Source organism: Epinephelus moara, chromosome 8 (assembly GCF_006386435.1).
Source record: "Epinephelus moara isolate mb chromosome 8, YSFRI_EMoa_1.0, whole genome shotgun sequence".
NCBI lineage: Eukaryota > Metazoa > Chordata > Actinopteri > Perciformes > Serranidae > Epinephelus > Epinephelus moara.
The window spans coordinates 22,405,499-22,420,608 of NC_065513.1; the positions used below are offsets into that span (position 1 = coordinate 22,405,499).

The 15,110-nt window shown below is 41.4% G+C and overlaps 1 protein-coding gene across 2 annotated transcripts in view; it reads right to left on the bottom strand.

The window, feature by feature from the left end:
• The window catches only part of kntc1 (kinetochore associated 1), a 30,927-nt gene that overhangs the window by 12,572 nt on the left and 3,245 nt on the right, over window positions 1–15,110 (bottom strand). Inside the window, exons 9-42 of one of the 2 annotated variants that reach the window (XM_050051712.1) lie at window positions 14,944–15,037; window positions 13,061–13,113; window positions 12,847–12,959; window positions 12,689–12,743; window positions 12,501–12,599; window positions 11,955–11,998; window positions 11,782–11,844; window positions 11,619–11,694; window positions 11,278–11,403; window positions 10,978–11,144; window positions 10,253–10,364; window positions 10,018–10,161; window positions 9,869–9,925; window positions 9,310–9,381; window positions 9,068–9,187; window positions 8,160–8,303; window positions 7,973–8,068; window positions 7,702–7,805; window positions 7,505–7,607; window positions 7,283–7,417; window positions 7,061–7,180; window positions 5,550–5,622; window positions 5,144–5,211; window positions 3,560–3,861; window positions 3,190–3,362; window positions 2,958–3,058; window positions 2,207–2,351; window positions 2,039–2,095; window positions 1,789–1,952; window positions 1,554–1,658; window positions 1,334–1,462; window positions 919–1,035; window positions 693–802; window positions 342–558 (exon numbers count right to left, since the gene is read on the bottom strand). In XM_050051712.1, the coding sequence (XP_049907669.1) occupies window positions 342–558; window positions 693–802; window positions 919–1,035; window positions 1,334–1,462; window positions 1,554–1,658; window positions 1,789–1,952; window positions 2,039–2,095; window positions 2,207–2,351; window positions 2,958–3,058; window positions 3,190–3,362; window positions 3,560–3,861; window positions 5,144–5,211; window positions 5,550–5,622; window positions 7,061–7,180; window positions 7,283–7,417; window positions 7,505–7,607; window positions 7,702–7,805; window positions 7,973–8,068; window positions 8,160–8,303; window positions 9,068–9,187; window positions 9,310–9,381; window positions 9,869–9,925; window positions 10,018–10,161; window positions 10,253–10,364; window positions 10,978–11,144; window positions 11,278–11,403; window positions 11,619–11,694; window positions 11,782–11,844; window positions 11,955–11,998; window positions 12,501–12,599; window positions 12,689–12,743; window positions 12,847–12,959; window positions 13,061–13,113; window positions 14,944–15,037 (3,858 nt within the window). Of the gene's footprint in view, window positions 1–341; window positions 559–692; window positions 803–918; window positions 1,036–1,333; window positions 1,463–1,553; window positions 1,659–1,788; window positions 1,953–2,038; window positions 2,096–2,206; window positions 2,352–2,957; window positions 3,059–3,189; window positions 3,363–3,559; window positions 3,862–5,143; window positions 5,212–5,549; window positions 5,623–7,060; window positions 7,181–7,282; window positions 7,418–7,504; window positions 7,608–7,701; window positions 7,806–7,972; window positions 8,069–8,159; window positions 8,304–9,067; window positions 9,188–9,309; window positions 9,382–9,868; window positions 9,926–10,017; window positions 10,162–10,252; window positions 10,365–10,977; window positions 11,145–11,277; window positions 11,404–11,618; window positions 11,695–11,781; window positions 11,848–11,954; window positions 11,999–12,500; window positions 12,600–12,688; window positions 12,744–12,846; window positions 12,960–13,060; window positions 13,114–14,943; window positions 15,038–15,110 lie in introns of both variants that reach the window. The other variant, XM_050051711.1, reaches the window with a different exon arrangement.

Here is a 15,110-nt window from a genome sequence, read left to right on the forward strand (position 1 = left end):
TCATTAGTCATTAGTCATACTTCTACTGTTATTATACACATATGACTATTGTCACACATGTATACTGCCAGATATTAATACATACTTTCAACATATTGTACCACAGTAGCCAGAACTATAACTATAATATTATTACTTTCAATAATGTTGTTGTAAGCTACTGTCATTATCTCTATCAGTTGTCAGCCTACGGGTGAATTTGAAATAAGCTTAGTCTATCAGAAGTTATCAGAAAATTAATTCATGTAAAAATGGCTGAAAACCATAAACACTGAGCCCTCATGTTTGTAACAAACTGCTTTGAAGTTCTCCCTCTTAAAGTTTGTTCCCCATACACTAACCTTGAATATGGCAGCACAGAGGCTGTCGGTGAGCTCGCTTGTGTTGTGTAACATCGGGATAATCTGCAGCACTCGCTCAAGTGCATCTGCATGACACATAGGCTGCATCTCCTCCTGGCCTGCGCCTGGGTCACCTGCACCTTCCTCGTCCTCTTGGAGCAGCAGTAAGGTGGTAATGTACTGGTTGATCACACTGTCACGGTCTAAACCAAAGGTGCTGCAGACGGAAGCAGAAGGTGAGCACAGGAAGGAGAAGAATACTTGCCTCGACACATCTTGACCCAAAATGAAATTTGATATTCTGCATTGAAATAGACTGGAGAATTTGACACTGCAGAGTGAGCAGCTGACCTGCAGTACTGGAGGATAATGTCTGGGGTGATCCTCCTGTTTTTCACCAGATCAGGGATCAGATTACGCTTCATCTCAGGCCGCTGACGGAACACTGGCTGGATGGATATCTGTGGCGGAGCAGGGGGCAAGCATGGTGAGCGTCAAGTCATGTGAAATGTTAAGTCAAGAGGGGCAGCAACTTGTTAAGTTTAACGTGAATACGAAGTGATTTTCATCCACACACCTCCAGTTTGGCAAGCTTGATGCCCCATTCAGCATCAGTGATGACAGAAAGAAACTTCTCTTGCTCCTCTGCCTCGTTGTACAAGCAGCAGAGATTGGCGCCGATCCTGGCCACAGCCTGAAATAATCAAGATACAGTCGCTGATTAAATTTGATGAAGAAAACAACAATGGAGGTGTGCATATACACATTTGTGTACTTGTAATATCCCTTTTTTCCCAACAAACTGATGTTTTGTCATGGCTGATTTCAAGTCTGACCCTTTCATTTTCATTATTAAAACAAACAAAAAAAAGACAGTACAAGGAAGAAGAGCAGAACAATGTTTGATAATATTTCTGTTCCTTTCTTGCTCAGAAACGGACTTATCTGGGTAAATAAAGGTACAAAAAATATCTAAAATACATTTTGCCTACCAGGATTTTGTCATAGTTCTGCCAGGTGTTGTCAATAACCTTCCACAGTATTTTGGTGACTTCTGCTTTGGAGAGGAGCGTACAGAGTCCAATAGCCAAATCACAATCGACCACCCTCCAGTTGAACACCTGCAGCCCATAGAAAAATAGAGGTACAGTTATTAAAAATATCCTAGAAAGCAGTAATTCTGCCACTACCTTCTCATGACATCAGTCTCACCTTGTTCAAGAGAGCCACAGCAACGGCATTCAGGGAGGAAGTAGTTGTCTTTCGAAGATTATTCAAGCATAAATTATACTTCTGAAGCTCTTGGGGATCATACAGCTGAAAGAAGAGTTACACTTTATGCTTGGTTTCACTGACAGGTAGCTAAAGCTATCATAATGGTACAGCTGTTTCAGAAACATATATGACAGTGGCGCTGATAACACCACAGGTTAAATTGCAGCCATACCTGTACACTGATCTTAATGTCCATAACATTAGAGGTGACATGCTGCAGGCAGCTGCTGTACGAGTTGACCAGCACTCTGAGGGCCAGCTGCAGCTGACTGCACTCCTGTAACATCTGTAACATTTTGGCCAGGGGATTCAGGAGGGGCCGCAGGTAGTTTGAACCTGCATGTGGGCAAGACAAGACACAAGGTTAACTATCAAAATTTACATTCAAGAAGAAACAATGAAATGTAAACTTAAGTACAGACCGTCTTCAAATGAGCAGTGTGACAGGCAGGAGCAGTCCAGTGGGTACAGTTTGGTATCTGCAGGAGTGGGAATAAATTAGCACAACAGCTGATGAAACCAGTAGCTGTAGACTAGGGTGATGAGATACTAAATAAACACTGAACAGATGATTGAGTTGAGCATCTTACCCAGAGAAATAGGCAGCAAGCAGTTGGTAATTTCATATTGGACTGGAAGCACAGACACTGGGTCCAGAACAATGCAATCTTCATTAAAAACATCCTCGAAACTCCACTGAGAATGCGGATCTTTTTCTGTCTCCAAGGTCAAATCCTGTGACATTATACAGTGCAAACATAAACAGGTAAAGATAGCAAGCACATCCAAAAAGACTTAATGCTGGGTGCTGGACCAAAAAGTAAAAATGAAATAAAAGATAAAGTCCGCACACCAGAAGCTGCTCCTTGAAGAGTTTATTCGATGTAATGTTTCGAAACGTTACATCGAATAAATTCTTCAAGGAGCAGCTTCTGGTGTGAGGACTTTATCTTTTATTTCATTATACAGTGCAAATACAGAAATATTATTTATGCATTCGGTTAATTTCACAACTTTAAAACGTGAGGCTTTCAGGGGCTGTCTTATTTCTGGGAACTCCACAAACTATAAAATATTCACATTAAATAGGAAGTCTTTCCATGTTATTGCACATTTGCACAACTCCTGCTTCAAAATTATGTTCGATAAGAGATAATATTTTATCTAAATCCTCTTATCTAAGAGATTTCACCAGGTAGATTCCCTGTTACTGATTTGTAAAATAAGATGGCTGATTTAAATGTCTGGAGAAAAAAATATGTTACATAACATGTCAAGCACAAACCAGAGAAAAATAAAGTTAACACAGAGTCGCTCTGTGGAGAAAGATAAGATACTGACCTTAGCCACAAAGCCATAGTTTTCTGATAACTGACACTGATGATAGACATCCATAGCTATCCGTGTGCACTTGCAAAGCTCCAGACAGTCCAGGAGCAGATCTGCAACAGTTATTACAATATTAACTTTAGGGATTTTGTTTACAAATCATTTGAATATACATATACACGACAGCTATATTTACAGCATAAAGTGTTGTTTAACATCACTGATGTTTACGTGTGTTCTCTACCTGAGTGGCACACAGTGATAGCCTGGCAGGCTAGATCATGGATGACTGCGGGCAAGTCCATGTCATCAGGAAGCACCATGGGCACGTCTGCCTCCAGCATCTGGCATAACGTTTTGGCAGCGGTGAACAAAACCTTCCCCGTGCTGGTGTTATAGTGGTGTTCATACAGCTCACTGAAAGCAAGGCGGAAAGAGAACAAAGAAAACATATCAGATTCTCCATATGACTCACTGGATCGGGCTGAATTCAAAAAAATGTATCAATATTTTTAACGAGAAATCATGGTTGGAAAAAAAAAAGCATACAGCAGGCACCCTATCAGTTTCCCACCCCTGGATTCAAGCACGTCACAACATCCACACATGCAGACCTGAGGATCTTGAGGGCCTTGTCCACCTTGCCCACTCTCAGAGCTCGCAGGGCCAAGTCAGACCAGAGCTCCTGTTCAGTGCGACGAAGCTGCCTTCCGAGCCGACGTAATCCAGCTTCTGTGGAGATGGTCTTGGTCTTGCCGTCGGGATCATTAGCCACAACTGGAGTTGTTGTAGCCTTCGCTTTAGATGAACGGCGTCCGCGCGTGTTTTCATAGGCTGTGATGTGATGCTCCTGGATCTGTTTTCTGATGTTTGGATCCTCATAGTTGGAGGGAGTGAAAAAAACATCAAAGTCCTCCTGAAGAAACACACAAAGAGGTTTCAGCTTAAAAAAGATTAAAGAGCAGATGGAAAAACACTTAAAGACATCCCTTACTTTGAACTTACCTCAGGGTTCCTACACATTTGGAATTTCAAAATTCCATACTTTTCCATACCCTAATTTCCAGACTTCTCAGCGTTTTTTTTTTTTTTTTTTTACAGAGAATATGCGACATCTGAGTAAATATATCAGTGTATCATATTTCACATCATATTTAATTATTCTTAATAGGCGATTGTAGCCAAGTACCATAATGGCATGCAAATAAAAACTCAGGTAAGTTCAATGCATTGAATTTTATTTTAACACAGTTTAAAGAGGCAACATTTTTTTTTTTTTTTTGCAATCTTTGTAAAAAGCTTCTGCCACCGGTGCCGAAATTTCGCGGAAAAAAATCTGCTTTACGGCAGGAAACGTGTCATGTATTGCGAAACTGGTCGGTCAGCCAATCAGGGACTGGAGCTGGTCCTTATGAGGAGCTGGGCATGAGATAGTTGAGTCAGGAGCACAATGGCAAACGGACGAAGTTTGGAAACAAGTGAAAAACGGCCTAGCAAAAGAAGGAGCTCCTCTGTCTGAGGAGGCAGAAAGGAGAGTGATAAAAGAAGAGGAAAAACAAGAGTAAACCTCACACAGGCTTTCAAGAGATGGAGGGAGCTCCGTGACCAAAGAGGCTTCAAAACCGATGTCCAGCTAGCTTTCTTTCTAATGGATCAGTAACAAGGCTAAATGTTAGCTAGACGAGAGAGGGCTGTACTGTACTGGCTGCTAGTTCATTCCTAGCTGGCAAGCATCACAAATCACCGCAACCAGGGACCGGGTAGTGAGTGTTGGTCGGCTGACATCCTCGTTGCCATTCTACAGTAAAACAGCATGTCCCATCTCAACATTTTGTAGGTGAGGTCAACAGTCAACTACAAAGGCAACACTGGCTCAAAAACAACAAGTTAAACTTGTTAGAATTACAACTTAAACATGTGCAATAAATTGTAAAAACCTACATATAGGTTACATGTGCATTTCTGATTGTTCCACATAAAGTTGTACCATTAAAAGCAATCATATGAAGATTGATTAAATTATTTTTGGAAATACCTAATTTTCTATTTTAGAAAACAGTATTTTAGAACAGAGGTAATAGTCTGGAAACATAAATATTTTTCCATACTTTATTTTTCATTTTCCATACTTTTTAATACCTGGAAATTGATCAAATTTATTTCCATATTTTTCCATACTTGCATAGGAACCCTGTTACCTGTAGGTGGGCGATTGCCTTGAACATGATGAGGTCATTTTCACACTCCATGCTTTTAAGAGCATCGTCTGTGGGGGACATGAAACCTGGTGTTACTCTTTATAACATTTATTTCCCTAACCTTTGCCTGTTAACAGTGTTAGACAATATCTGGCACCTTTTTTAAATTTCAGGTGATAGGAATATGAAAACTGTTTTACTGCTCCATGAAGCAAACTACATTTTCCCGAAGCATCCAACACATCAGAGGTCAGAGCTCTGAGTCAGCTGAAGAGCTGGACCTCAGAGGAACACACTGAGTTATTCGAGAAAACATCAGCAGGGTGGATATTTGCTGACAGGGTCACTCTGTTCCTTGTGCCACCCTGCTGATCATGTTTCAGAATTGTGTGAAATAAGTACTTACGTTTTTGGATTATATGCAGATATTTCAGAGCCTCCACCACCACCTGAGCGATGACCATCTGTTGTTTCTTGTGCTGGTGAAAACAGAGATAAACAAAATGACAGACTGAAGATATGCTTATCATTTTCAAATATCAACATGGCGATTGACTTGAGTTTGAGCGAACTGAGGCATATTTGTGATGTCCATACAGGGTTCAACAATAACCATGGCCCAATGGCCTGTGGCCATAAAAAGTTACCCTGTAGGTGCCCCCCTGTGGCCCCCGAGCTTTATCAGGTCTCTCTTGAGAATGAGACTGTGTTTCTCAAGATGACTTTTCTACACAAAGTTGTTGTTTTTTTCTTTAAAGATATTTTTGGGGGCATTTTGCCTTCAATCGATAGGACAGTCGAGCGCGAAGGGGAGAGAGAGAGAGAGAGAGAGAGAGAGAGAGAGAGAGAGAGAGAGAGAGAGAGAGAGAGAGGGAGAGAGGGAGAGAGAGAGAGAGAGAGAGAGAGAGAGAGAGAGAGAGAGAGAGAGAGAGAGAGATGCAGCAGAGGGCCACAGGCTGGAGTCGAACCCGAGCCGCTGCGGCAACAGCCTTGTATATGGTGCGCCTGCTCTATCCACCTAATAGTTCAACATTCTACAAAAACAATGTACAGTATTTGTTCCTGGCTAGCTACCAATATGTTGGGGCTACTGAGCCAGCTCAAACTGCTAACGCGATCCTTACAGATGAATCTTAAACACAAAAGACTAACTATGAAAAAACTAAATGACGACTAATTTAGGAGTAAATGGAAGTTTTCATTGCAGACATGACTGACTCAAGTATAAGATTTTAAAGGGAGAGAGCGAGAGAACGTGTATAAGACAGAGTAGTAAGGGGACTGTGAGGGAGTATATGCACCATATGATTAATAAGAACTTGAGTTTTCAATTTACATAAATGATTATATAGTTTAATTCCGTTAATGTCTTTTTATTTACTTAAGTGTCACAGTTAAAGTGGCTGTTAAGTTGCATTAAAATGCCTTTTCTGTATTGTTTTTACGTGAGTTTACATTTGGACCATCAAAAACATACTTGGCAACCAAATTTATTTTTGAAGAAGAGGCAGAATAAGAAGCAGAAGATTAAGAAGAATTTGCAGAAGTAGAATAATAATAAGAAGAATTCGCAGAAGAAGAATAAGAACAAGAACAAGAAGAAGAATTCGTAGAAGCAGAAAAAGCAGAAGAAGAATAAGATCCATGCTCCATACCTGGTCCATACCAGCGGACCCTCCTTTTCCCCAGGCTTAGTCCCTATGGACTGAGCTACTGCCGCCCCAGCAGAGATGCACTGTTGAAATGACCTCTAGTGCTCCACATAAACAAGCTCTAATTTTAAAAGCCATCTTAAAATTCAACAACATGTGACTTCACACTTCAGTGGTCTGGGAATTGCGTCCAGAAAATTGAGCTGTGTGATCACAAGCATATGAAATGTAAATGGCTTTCTATTACAGATGTGTTTCTCCTCACCTCATCAGATATGTGAGCTTTGTCCTCCAGCTGCAGCCTGGCCCAGGATGTGAGCCGCTCGATCACACACTCTGCCTCTGCAGACGACAGCTTCTTCAGGACAGTTACGCATTCCTCAGTCTGAAAGCAGCATAAAAGACTTCCTAATATAATGTAGTGGAAACATAAAAAGAAATGATATTTAATTTTGGTGAATTCATATTTTCACGTGGATGAGCATACCTTGCCTTGACCAATCAGCTGGATGAGATACAAGTAGTTTATCTGCGAAGTTGGAAGTTTGTAGGCTCCAGCCAGTGTCAGGGAGTCTTCCAAGGACATTGGTAAGTCTTGCTTTAGGATGTATCTAATCAGCGTCTAGGAAAGATTCACAGTATATGAAGAAAGTTCACAGGTAGGCAAAACAAAAGGCAAATGTCACATAATTTATCATTGCAAAATTACCATAATCTGAGTGCTGTTAGAGAGGTTGAAGTTGCGGATCCCATAGCCCCTGAGGAGTTTCCTGATCTCCATCAGACGGTAACTTTCCTTTAAAAGCTCTTGTCTGGGGAATATATCAGAGGAACGTTATATAGAAACTGCTGATACTGCCAAGCTTTGTATGAAAAAACATCAGGGTGAGGACAATATAAACATACTTTGGTCCATCCATCTCTAGATACTGCTGAACCAGTTTTTCCACCACATTACTCCAGGGCACTACAGCTTTCTCCATGATCTCCAACACAGCATCCACCATCAGCTGGCAGGAAATACAATAAAGTGAGACTTCAAAAATCCTCGTACAAACTGTACTGTTTTTGATCAACGTATTGGTTCATCATCATCATCGTATTCTGCTGCTGTTATGGCACAGTTCTTTAAAATGTCATGAGTGTGTGTAACTCCACTGGTGTTTCAGAAACTTACATCAGTATCAGTCATGCAACCGAGCACAGCCACTGCTTTAGCTTCCCACTCTGTGAAAAGCGTTGTTGTCTGAGAACTGCAGCGCTCCAGCAGATCCTAGTAAAGATCAGAGGAGAAACATTTATCATCAGGGATTCGGAGAGTTCAGTGTCTGTTCCCGGTGGGCTTGGAGATGGTGGAGTTTTACCTTGATGTACTGCAGAAGAAGCTCATCAAAAGGAATCTCGTGCTCTTCAGCATACGGCAGGATACTGCTCTCCACTGTGGCAGCGATCAGCTCTGGAGCTGACACTTTGTCCAGCATGAAGAATGCAACACTCTGTACACTTCCCTTTGAAATTCACACAAATAATAAAGATGTCATTAAGACGGGAACAACAATGCAAACCCACTGAAAATGTCTCATAACCTTACATCACAATGGACTTAAAAGATATGTTTTCATTTCCATAATGAAATCATGTGATATTCATGGACGGGATCTCAAGGTTGCAGCCGGGGGAGGAAAGGGTCTCTTTGGGAACCACAGAATTGCATCACTGCTTTTTACAGATGTTGTTCTGTTGGCTTCCAGCACGCACTGGGGCAGTTTGCAGCCGAGTGTGAAGCAATAGATTGTGGATACAAGTGGCCGTGATGAGTTTCCTCCGTACAGTGGCTGGGCTCAGCCTTAGAGATAGGGTGAGAAGCTCAGACATCCGGAGGGAGCTTGGAGTAGAGCTGCTGCTCCTTCATGTCAAAAGGGGCAGTTGAGATGGTTTGGAAATCTGATCAGGATGCGTCCTGGGCACCTCCCTAAGAGGTTTTCTGGGCACGTCCTAGAGGTAGGAGACCTCAGGGGCAAACAAAGAACACGCTGGCGGGAATATACATCTTATTTGGCCTACGAACACCTCAGGATCTCCCTGGCCAGCTTGCTGGCCCCACAGCTTGGCCCCGCATAAGTGAAAGATAATGGATGGATAATAAAATCAATTGAAAGCAATTTTTAATACGCTTTTGCAAGTTAACAAAATATTTACTTCCTGCTGAAGATTTCAGAAGCTTGTCTGAAACGCAACTGTGTTGTGAATACGTCACCACTAAGAGACAAACCTTTTCAAAGACTGAAAGTGAAAGTCTGCAGTTGTATTTCTGCTGGAGGTCCAGGAGCTGACGGAGGTTGAACACCAGGGACTTGAGGTTCTCCATCTCTTTTGCACCATAATTATCATCCTTAAAAACAAAAAAAAGAAGGAAATAAAAGGACAGAAATAAATCATGGACCACATAATGTCACAATCACGATTGTGAAGGCTCTCATTTAAAACAAAATCAGAAAAATGTGGCTAACTTACAGATTTCATCCATGTCCATAGTGAAGGCAGACCAAGCACAGCCAAGTCCAACCCGTTCTGGGGCCAAGCACCCTGGAACAACATATTACATTTATCATCATTAGTTCATCTATTCAGCTTGATACAGATGAGCAGTCTGTAACAGTTTTCTCAAGTCGTCAAAATCATTCAGAGCTGAAATAAATTCATGTTCATCACCAGTGGTTTACTTTGCTGCCTTGTAGTGCAAGATTACCATACTACTTTATACTACTTTGCTTAAAAATAACAATGTATGGAATTTTACAAAAGTGATTCCTCTCAATCATCACATATGACCCACTAGAAGTGTCTGGTGGTGTGTGTTTTTGCAGAGACTCTGCCCACTGCCTGTACTGTCTTAATTAATCAGTTTTTTCATTACAACAAATGTAACACTCCCACAATAGTAGCTTGCAGTGTATGTTCAGTCAGTGTAGGAGGGAGTGGTCAAGTATGCTGTGTTTACCGACAGTAACCAACAATTCCTGCATAGTATACCTTTAAATGTCTCAGGCTGAGAAAAGGATTTTTTTTATACCTTTTCTGTTAACTCCAGATTCCTTGCCCTCTGCTCCAGCCATCTTGCCAGGATTTTCTGTGGGCACATAAAGATAGAACTTACTACTGAAAACACAGCACCATATGTTGAAGATGGCAGTATTTTACTCTTAAGAGAATGTATCCCACCTGTCCCGTTGGAAGCACTCTCCTCACAAAAGGAACAAAAACTGTCCTGAACCACGGACAGAGGTCTTGGGATGGCAGGTCCTCTGGGATGGCACTGAGCACAGCTTCAAGCTTGCTCTCATCGAACTCCGCAACAATTTGTCCCTGTAAAGAAACCCAGCAGCAAACAACATCACAACTGACCCTGACACCATGATTTTTCTTCACACTTTGTGCATTTGAAGCTGATGTTTACCTCATATCTGAGCCAAAGGAGCTGTGCACCCTTCATGTCTCCCTCTCTTATGTGGGTCAGAATGTCTCCTAAATTATCAGTGCTGTTCAGAAACTCAATCCAGGCGATGCCACTAGGAATGAAGAACATATCAAAATCACATATAAGGGTACATAATGAACAAACCACACCAAAGAAAAATTACTGTATAACACAGGACACCACCTCTGCTGTCTCTCAGTTCCTCAGTATTTACACTTGCTACTTTGAGTGCATGAGTGCCTTCATATTGACAAGTATGGCAAAATGCAGGGCGCTATAAGTGCGGGATGGTGTACTTGTTTTGATCCAAAAATAGAGTGTGAAACACTGGACACATCTCACCATCTATGGTTGCCATCTTGGCTACATAGCAGAAGGTAAGGGGCCACCAAAATTATGAAAATGGCAGCCGTGCAGTAGCAGTGGTTTCTCCAGTGGACAAGCAAAAAAGAAGGCAGATATTTTGCCAAGTGACAATCACAGTTAATAATTGGCCGTAATGCTCAATGTGGTTGCAATATACCATAAAAAAAAGAAGTGATCAAATCTTGCAATCGTCATTTCCAGTAACTGCACAACAGCCACATTCGACAACACTACCCTGTCGAAATGGACGCAACACAAAAATAAGTACATACTGGATGCAAGTGTACTGACGGAAGTATCCGAACTGAGACAGAGTATAAATAAAACTTTGTGTTTACTTGAAGTTTTCCGGGCCATGCAAGCTGCAGAATGTTGCCAGCCTGGCCAAGGCCTCTTGGATCTGTAAGGAGGAGTATCGTGTAGCAGCATGGCTTAGCATCTTCTCTGCTGTCTCAAAGGTCGGCCATGGAGCCTTGAGGCAGTATTCCACCACGTACTGCTCATCCTAGGCAACACGAAGAAATAACCTCTATCAGTAAAGGGGTTAACACTTGATAATAATTTTAATGTGCTATGACTAACTCAAGAAGCTATCAACATTTTGGATCAGTAGATTAAGATTAGAGTGAGAAACTGACTGTGATCTTTATCAGGTTTGTCTTGGCCTCCTCCACAAGCTCAGACCACACATCCTGTCCATAGCCACCCACTGATGCAGAGGCCAGCTGCTCCAGCACAAAGTCGAGCTTCACCTTGTAAACAAGCTGAACAAAAATAGGATTGTTAAATGTGTACAGCACCAACTAGGGTAGTAAATTACCACCAGCTGCACCAAAGTTACAATATTAAATTCTTCTTATACTCTAAAATCATAAATGTCTGGTCTCTATCATATTTTATTATATTGTCCACTGAGGCCAAAGGGCAAAATCAAAAAGTCCAGTCCGCATCAGTCACGTGAATTTTACTTTTCATTTACCTCTAAATCCAGCTCAAATGTGATGGCAAACTTTTCAGCCTCCTCAAACATGTGTTTGTGAAGAAGTCTGCTGAGTCTGGGAACAGAGAGGCATCAAGTCAGTCACACTACTGTTATCATGTAGACTGCGGCTACACAAACCGCAAATAACATAGAAACTTACCTGTTCTCAGGCAGCGCCTCTGTGAAGCATCTGACCACAACAGAAGAGACAGGCTCTCCTCGGCTACTTGATGAAGGCAAAAAAACACAAACAAACAAAAACACTTAATATTTTAAAAATTCCTATCTCTCAAATACTGGCAGATCATATTAATCACACAGAACATATCCTACCTCTCTGGGTTCTCACAAATCCCCTCAACTAAATAAATTGTATCCTGAAATTAGAGGAAAAAACAATTTACTTAAATGTGCAGAAATACTAACATCTAGAAACAGCACATGCAAAATACAAGTGTTACAGTGATAATATAACAATGACTTAATCAAGGAAACAGAGCAAGGTTCATATCGTACTGTGGCTCCACAGTCTGGATGAAAACCTAATGACAAAAGCCCGAGTAATGCCATTTTCTGAAACAGACAGCCTGCACATATATCGGTACATAAGATTTTGTATTATGGCAGAGCAGGCAGGCACACCGACATTTACAAACATTTAGCTGGCCCTACACCTTCAAGGAAGTTTAACAAGAAGCCTCATGCCTCAGTTAGAGGCCATATTAGGTAAATGCATGTTGCTTTTTCTATAGAAATGCCACAAGTGGGCAGTATATAGCAGAGTACAAAATGCTCCCAATAAAGTTATCTTCACAGTATCTAAGCACATGCTGAATTTATGACCAAGCATATTAGCTGTATTAGATGTTGTTTGTTTACCATGTTTATTTTTGTCTGGACGAGACAGGAGACAGAGGAGACATCCAGAGAGTAGCAGACAGTCATGGAGGGCAGACATCGTATCTGCAGTGAGTTGATCTGAAAAATTAAAAACAACACATTGAGTTCAGAACAGGAGAGGAGATAATCATATAATACAGTTCCTTCAAAAGGAGTTGTACTGTTACCTGGCTGTTGTCTTGCTTTGTCAGTGTAATCATCTTCATGCTGTTCTTGTCTTGTCTGTGATACACACAGATTCATTAACATTCTCTGCATTGTTTTATTGAGAAACACTCCTCTGTAAATTTACAGCTCTAGTATGTGATAAAACATTGATACATACGCCACCATGGAGGCAGAGCCACATTCTGCAGTCAGTTCAAAGTCATGAATGGCAAGATCCTGCCAGCAGTGAATCATGACAAGGAAATGTAGGTCCCAAAGACTCAGGGTATCCTGCAGCCGAAGAACAACACAAGGCAATTCAAATGTCAACCTCAGATCACACCTCATGCAGTGTTCTATCAAATAGCCACAGGTGAAACCACTGAACTCACCTCAGTGTCAAGAACGTACAAGAGGTTTTCCACCACTACCATCTTCCTCACACCTGTGAAGAAACATAAGAAAAATTTACCTTACAACCCTCACACAATCTACTCTACGAGGCATTTTAACTTTTTACTTGATTCACAGCTTTTTCATGTTGTTTCTATGTTTCATATCTTTTCTCTTTTACCCAATAAATTGTGTTTCACTACATTTATCCTGCCCATGTCCAAAGACTCGAGGGCATACGTTTACAGGGCTCAACACTAACTTTTAAAGTAGTTGCCAGGCTGGAAACCAGATATCAGCTTTTGGTTGCCAAAACTGAAAATATTGTTGCCTTTTAGTCGCAATATATTTTTAGTGAACAAGGTACTATGCAGTTATACCTCAGCTTACTAAGGAAAATGTGATATAAAAAATGTTTGACAGCTTTATGACAATAACTGAACAAAATTCTTTGCAATCTGTGTTTTATCTGATACGTAACATTTCAATGTCAGTTGAATCTGTTTGCACGTTTGTTTGTGATGTTGACGGGTTAGTCCAACTTTTCACCCCACAGTCAAACAACATAATTTGCTTTGCCATTGTCTCTAAAGCAGATGGTTGTGTGCACGTGACTATATGCACCAACACACACGCAGAGTTGTCTGGGTCTTACTGTTAACAGCAATATTTAAGTATCACTTATGCAACAAATGCAGGGTTCCTACACATTTGGAATTTCAAAATTCCATACTTTTCCATACCCTAATTTCCAGACTTCTCTGCGTTTTTTTTGTTTTTTTTTTCCAGAGAATATGCGACCTCTGAGTAAATATATCAGTGTATCATATTTCACACCATATTTAATTATTCTTAATAGGCGATTGTAGCCAAGTACCATAATGGCATGCAAATAACAACTCAGGTAAGTTCAATGTCTGAGCTGAGGCAAAAAGGTTGGGACTAGGGGTGCAAGCGATGCAGTAACGAGACATCTGTGTTTTTTCCTTTCATGTGGCTCAGAATCGCCTTCTCCCCCATGTTGGCGATGTCAAACGATTTCACACAAAGCTTGCATCTAGTGCTGTGTGTGAATTGGGAATCCTTGGCCAACCAGTATTTATATACGGTATTGTCAAGCCATCCATCCAAAAACTTGCATCTACCCATTGTGAACCACGTGAAACTCGTCTTCTTGTCGAAGGTGCAGTGTTGGAGTGAAACTTGATACCTGGGGGGCTGGAGGAGGGTCATGGGGCAGCGGACTGGACATACCACTTGTCAGTCAGGTAAAAGGGGCGGTATGTTTTCTGAGACGTTTGCTCTCACACAAACTGTGCTTGGCCCAGCATAAAACCATCCAGGTTGATTAAATTATTTTTGGAAATACCTAGGGGCGGCAGTAGCTCAGTCTATAGGGACTTGGGTTGGGAACCGGAGGGTCACCTGTTTGAGTCCCCGTCCGGACCAAATATGGAGCGTGGACTGGTGGCTGGAGAGGTGCCAGTTCACCTACTGGGCACTGCCGAGGTGCCCTTGAGCAAGGCACCGAACCCCCCAACCGCTCGGGGTGCCTCACCAAGGGCAGCCCCTTCACTCTGAGATCTCTCCACTTTGTGCATGTATAGGTCCTGTTTGTGCATGTGTGTGTATTTCGGACCTGTGTGTTAATGACAACGGAGTGAAAAAATTTAATTTTCCCTCAGGGGGATTAATAAAGTAAATTAAAAAATTAAAAATTAATTTGTCAAAGTGGGTGCCAGTCTCAACCTGGCAACCTCTACTGTCGAGACCTGATTTGTTACTAACAAAAAGGTTAAATATATAGATGATAAATATTCAGTATCATCCAAAACGCACATTAACAATGTGTAACTGTACTGTACGTAGAGCAAGACCTTACCTGGAATTAAGCTGTTGTTGACATATTGAGCAAGGCACATCTTGGACTGATGAGGGTCCATCATCCAGTGAGTCAAAACATTTTCTTTATCCCCCTGTGAAGATAATAACATTGCCACAAGTTACATCAAGAAATACATGTTGTCTACCTGCTATATTTGAGGAGTT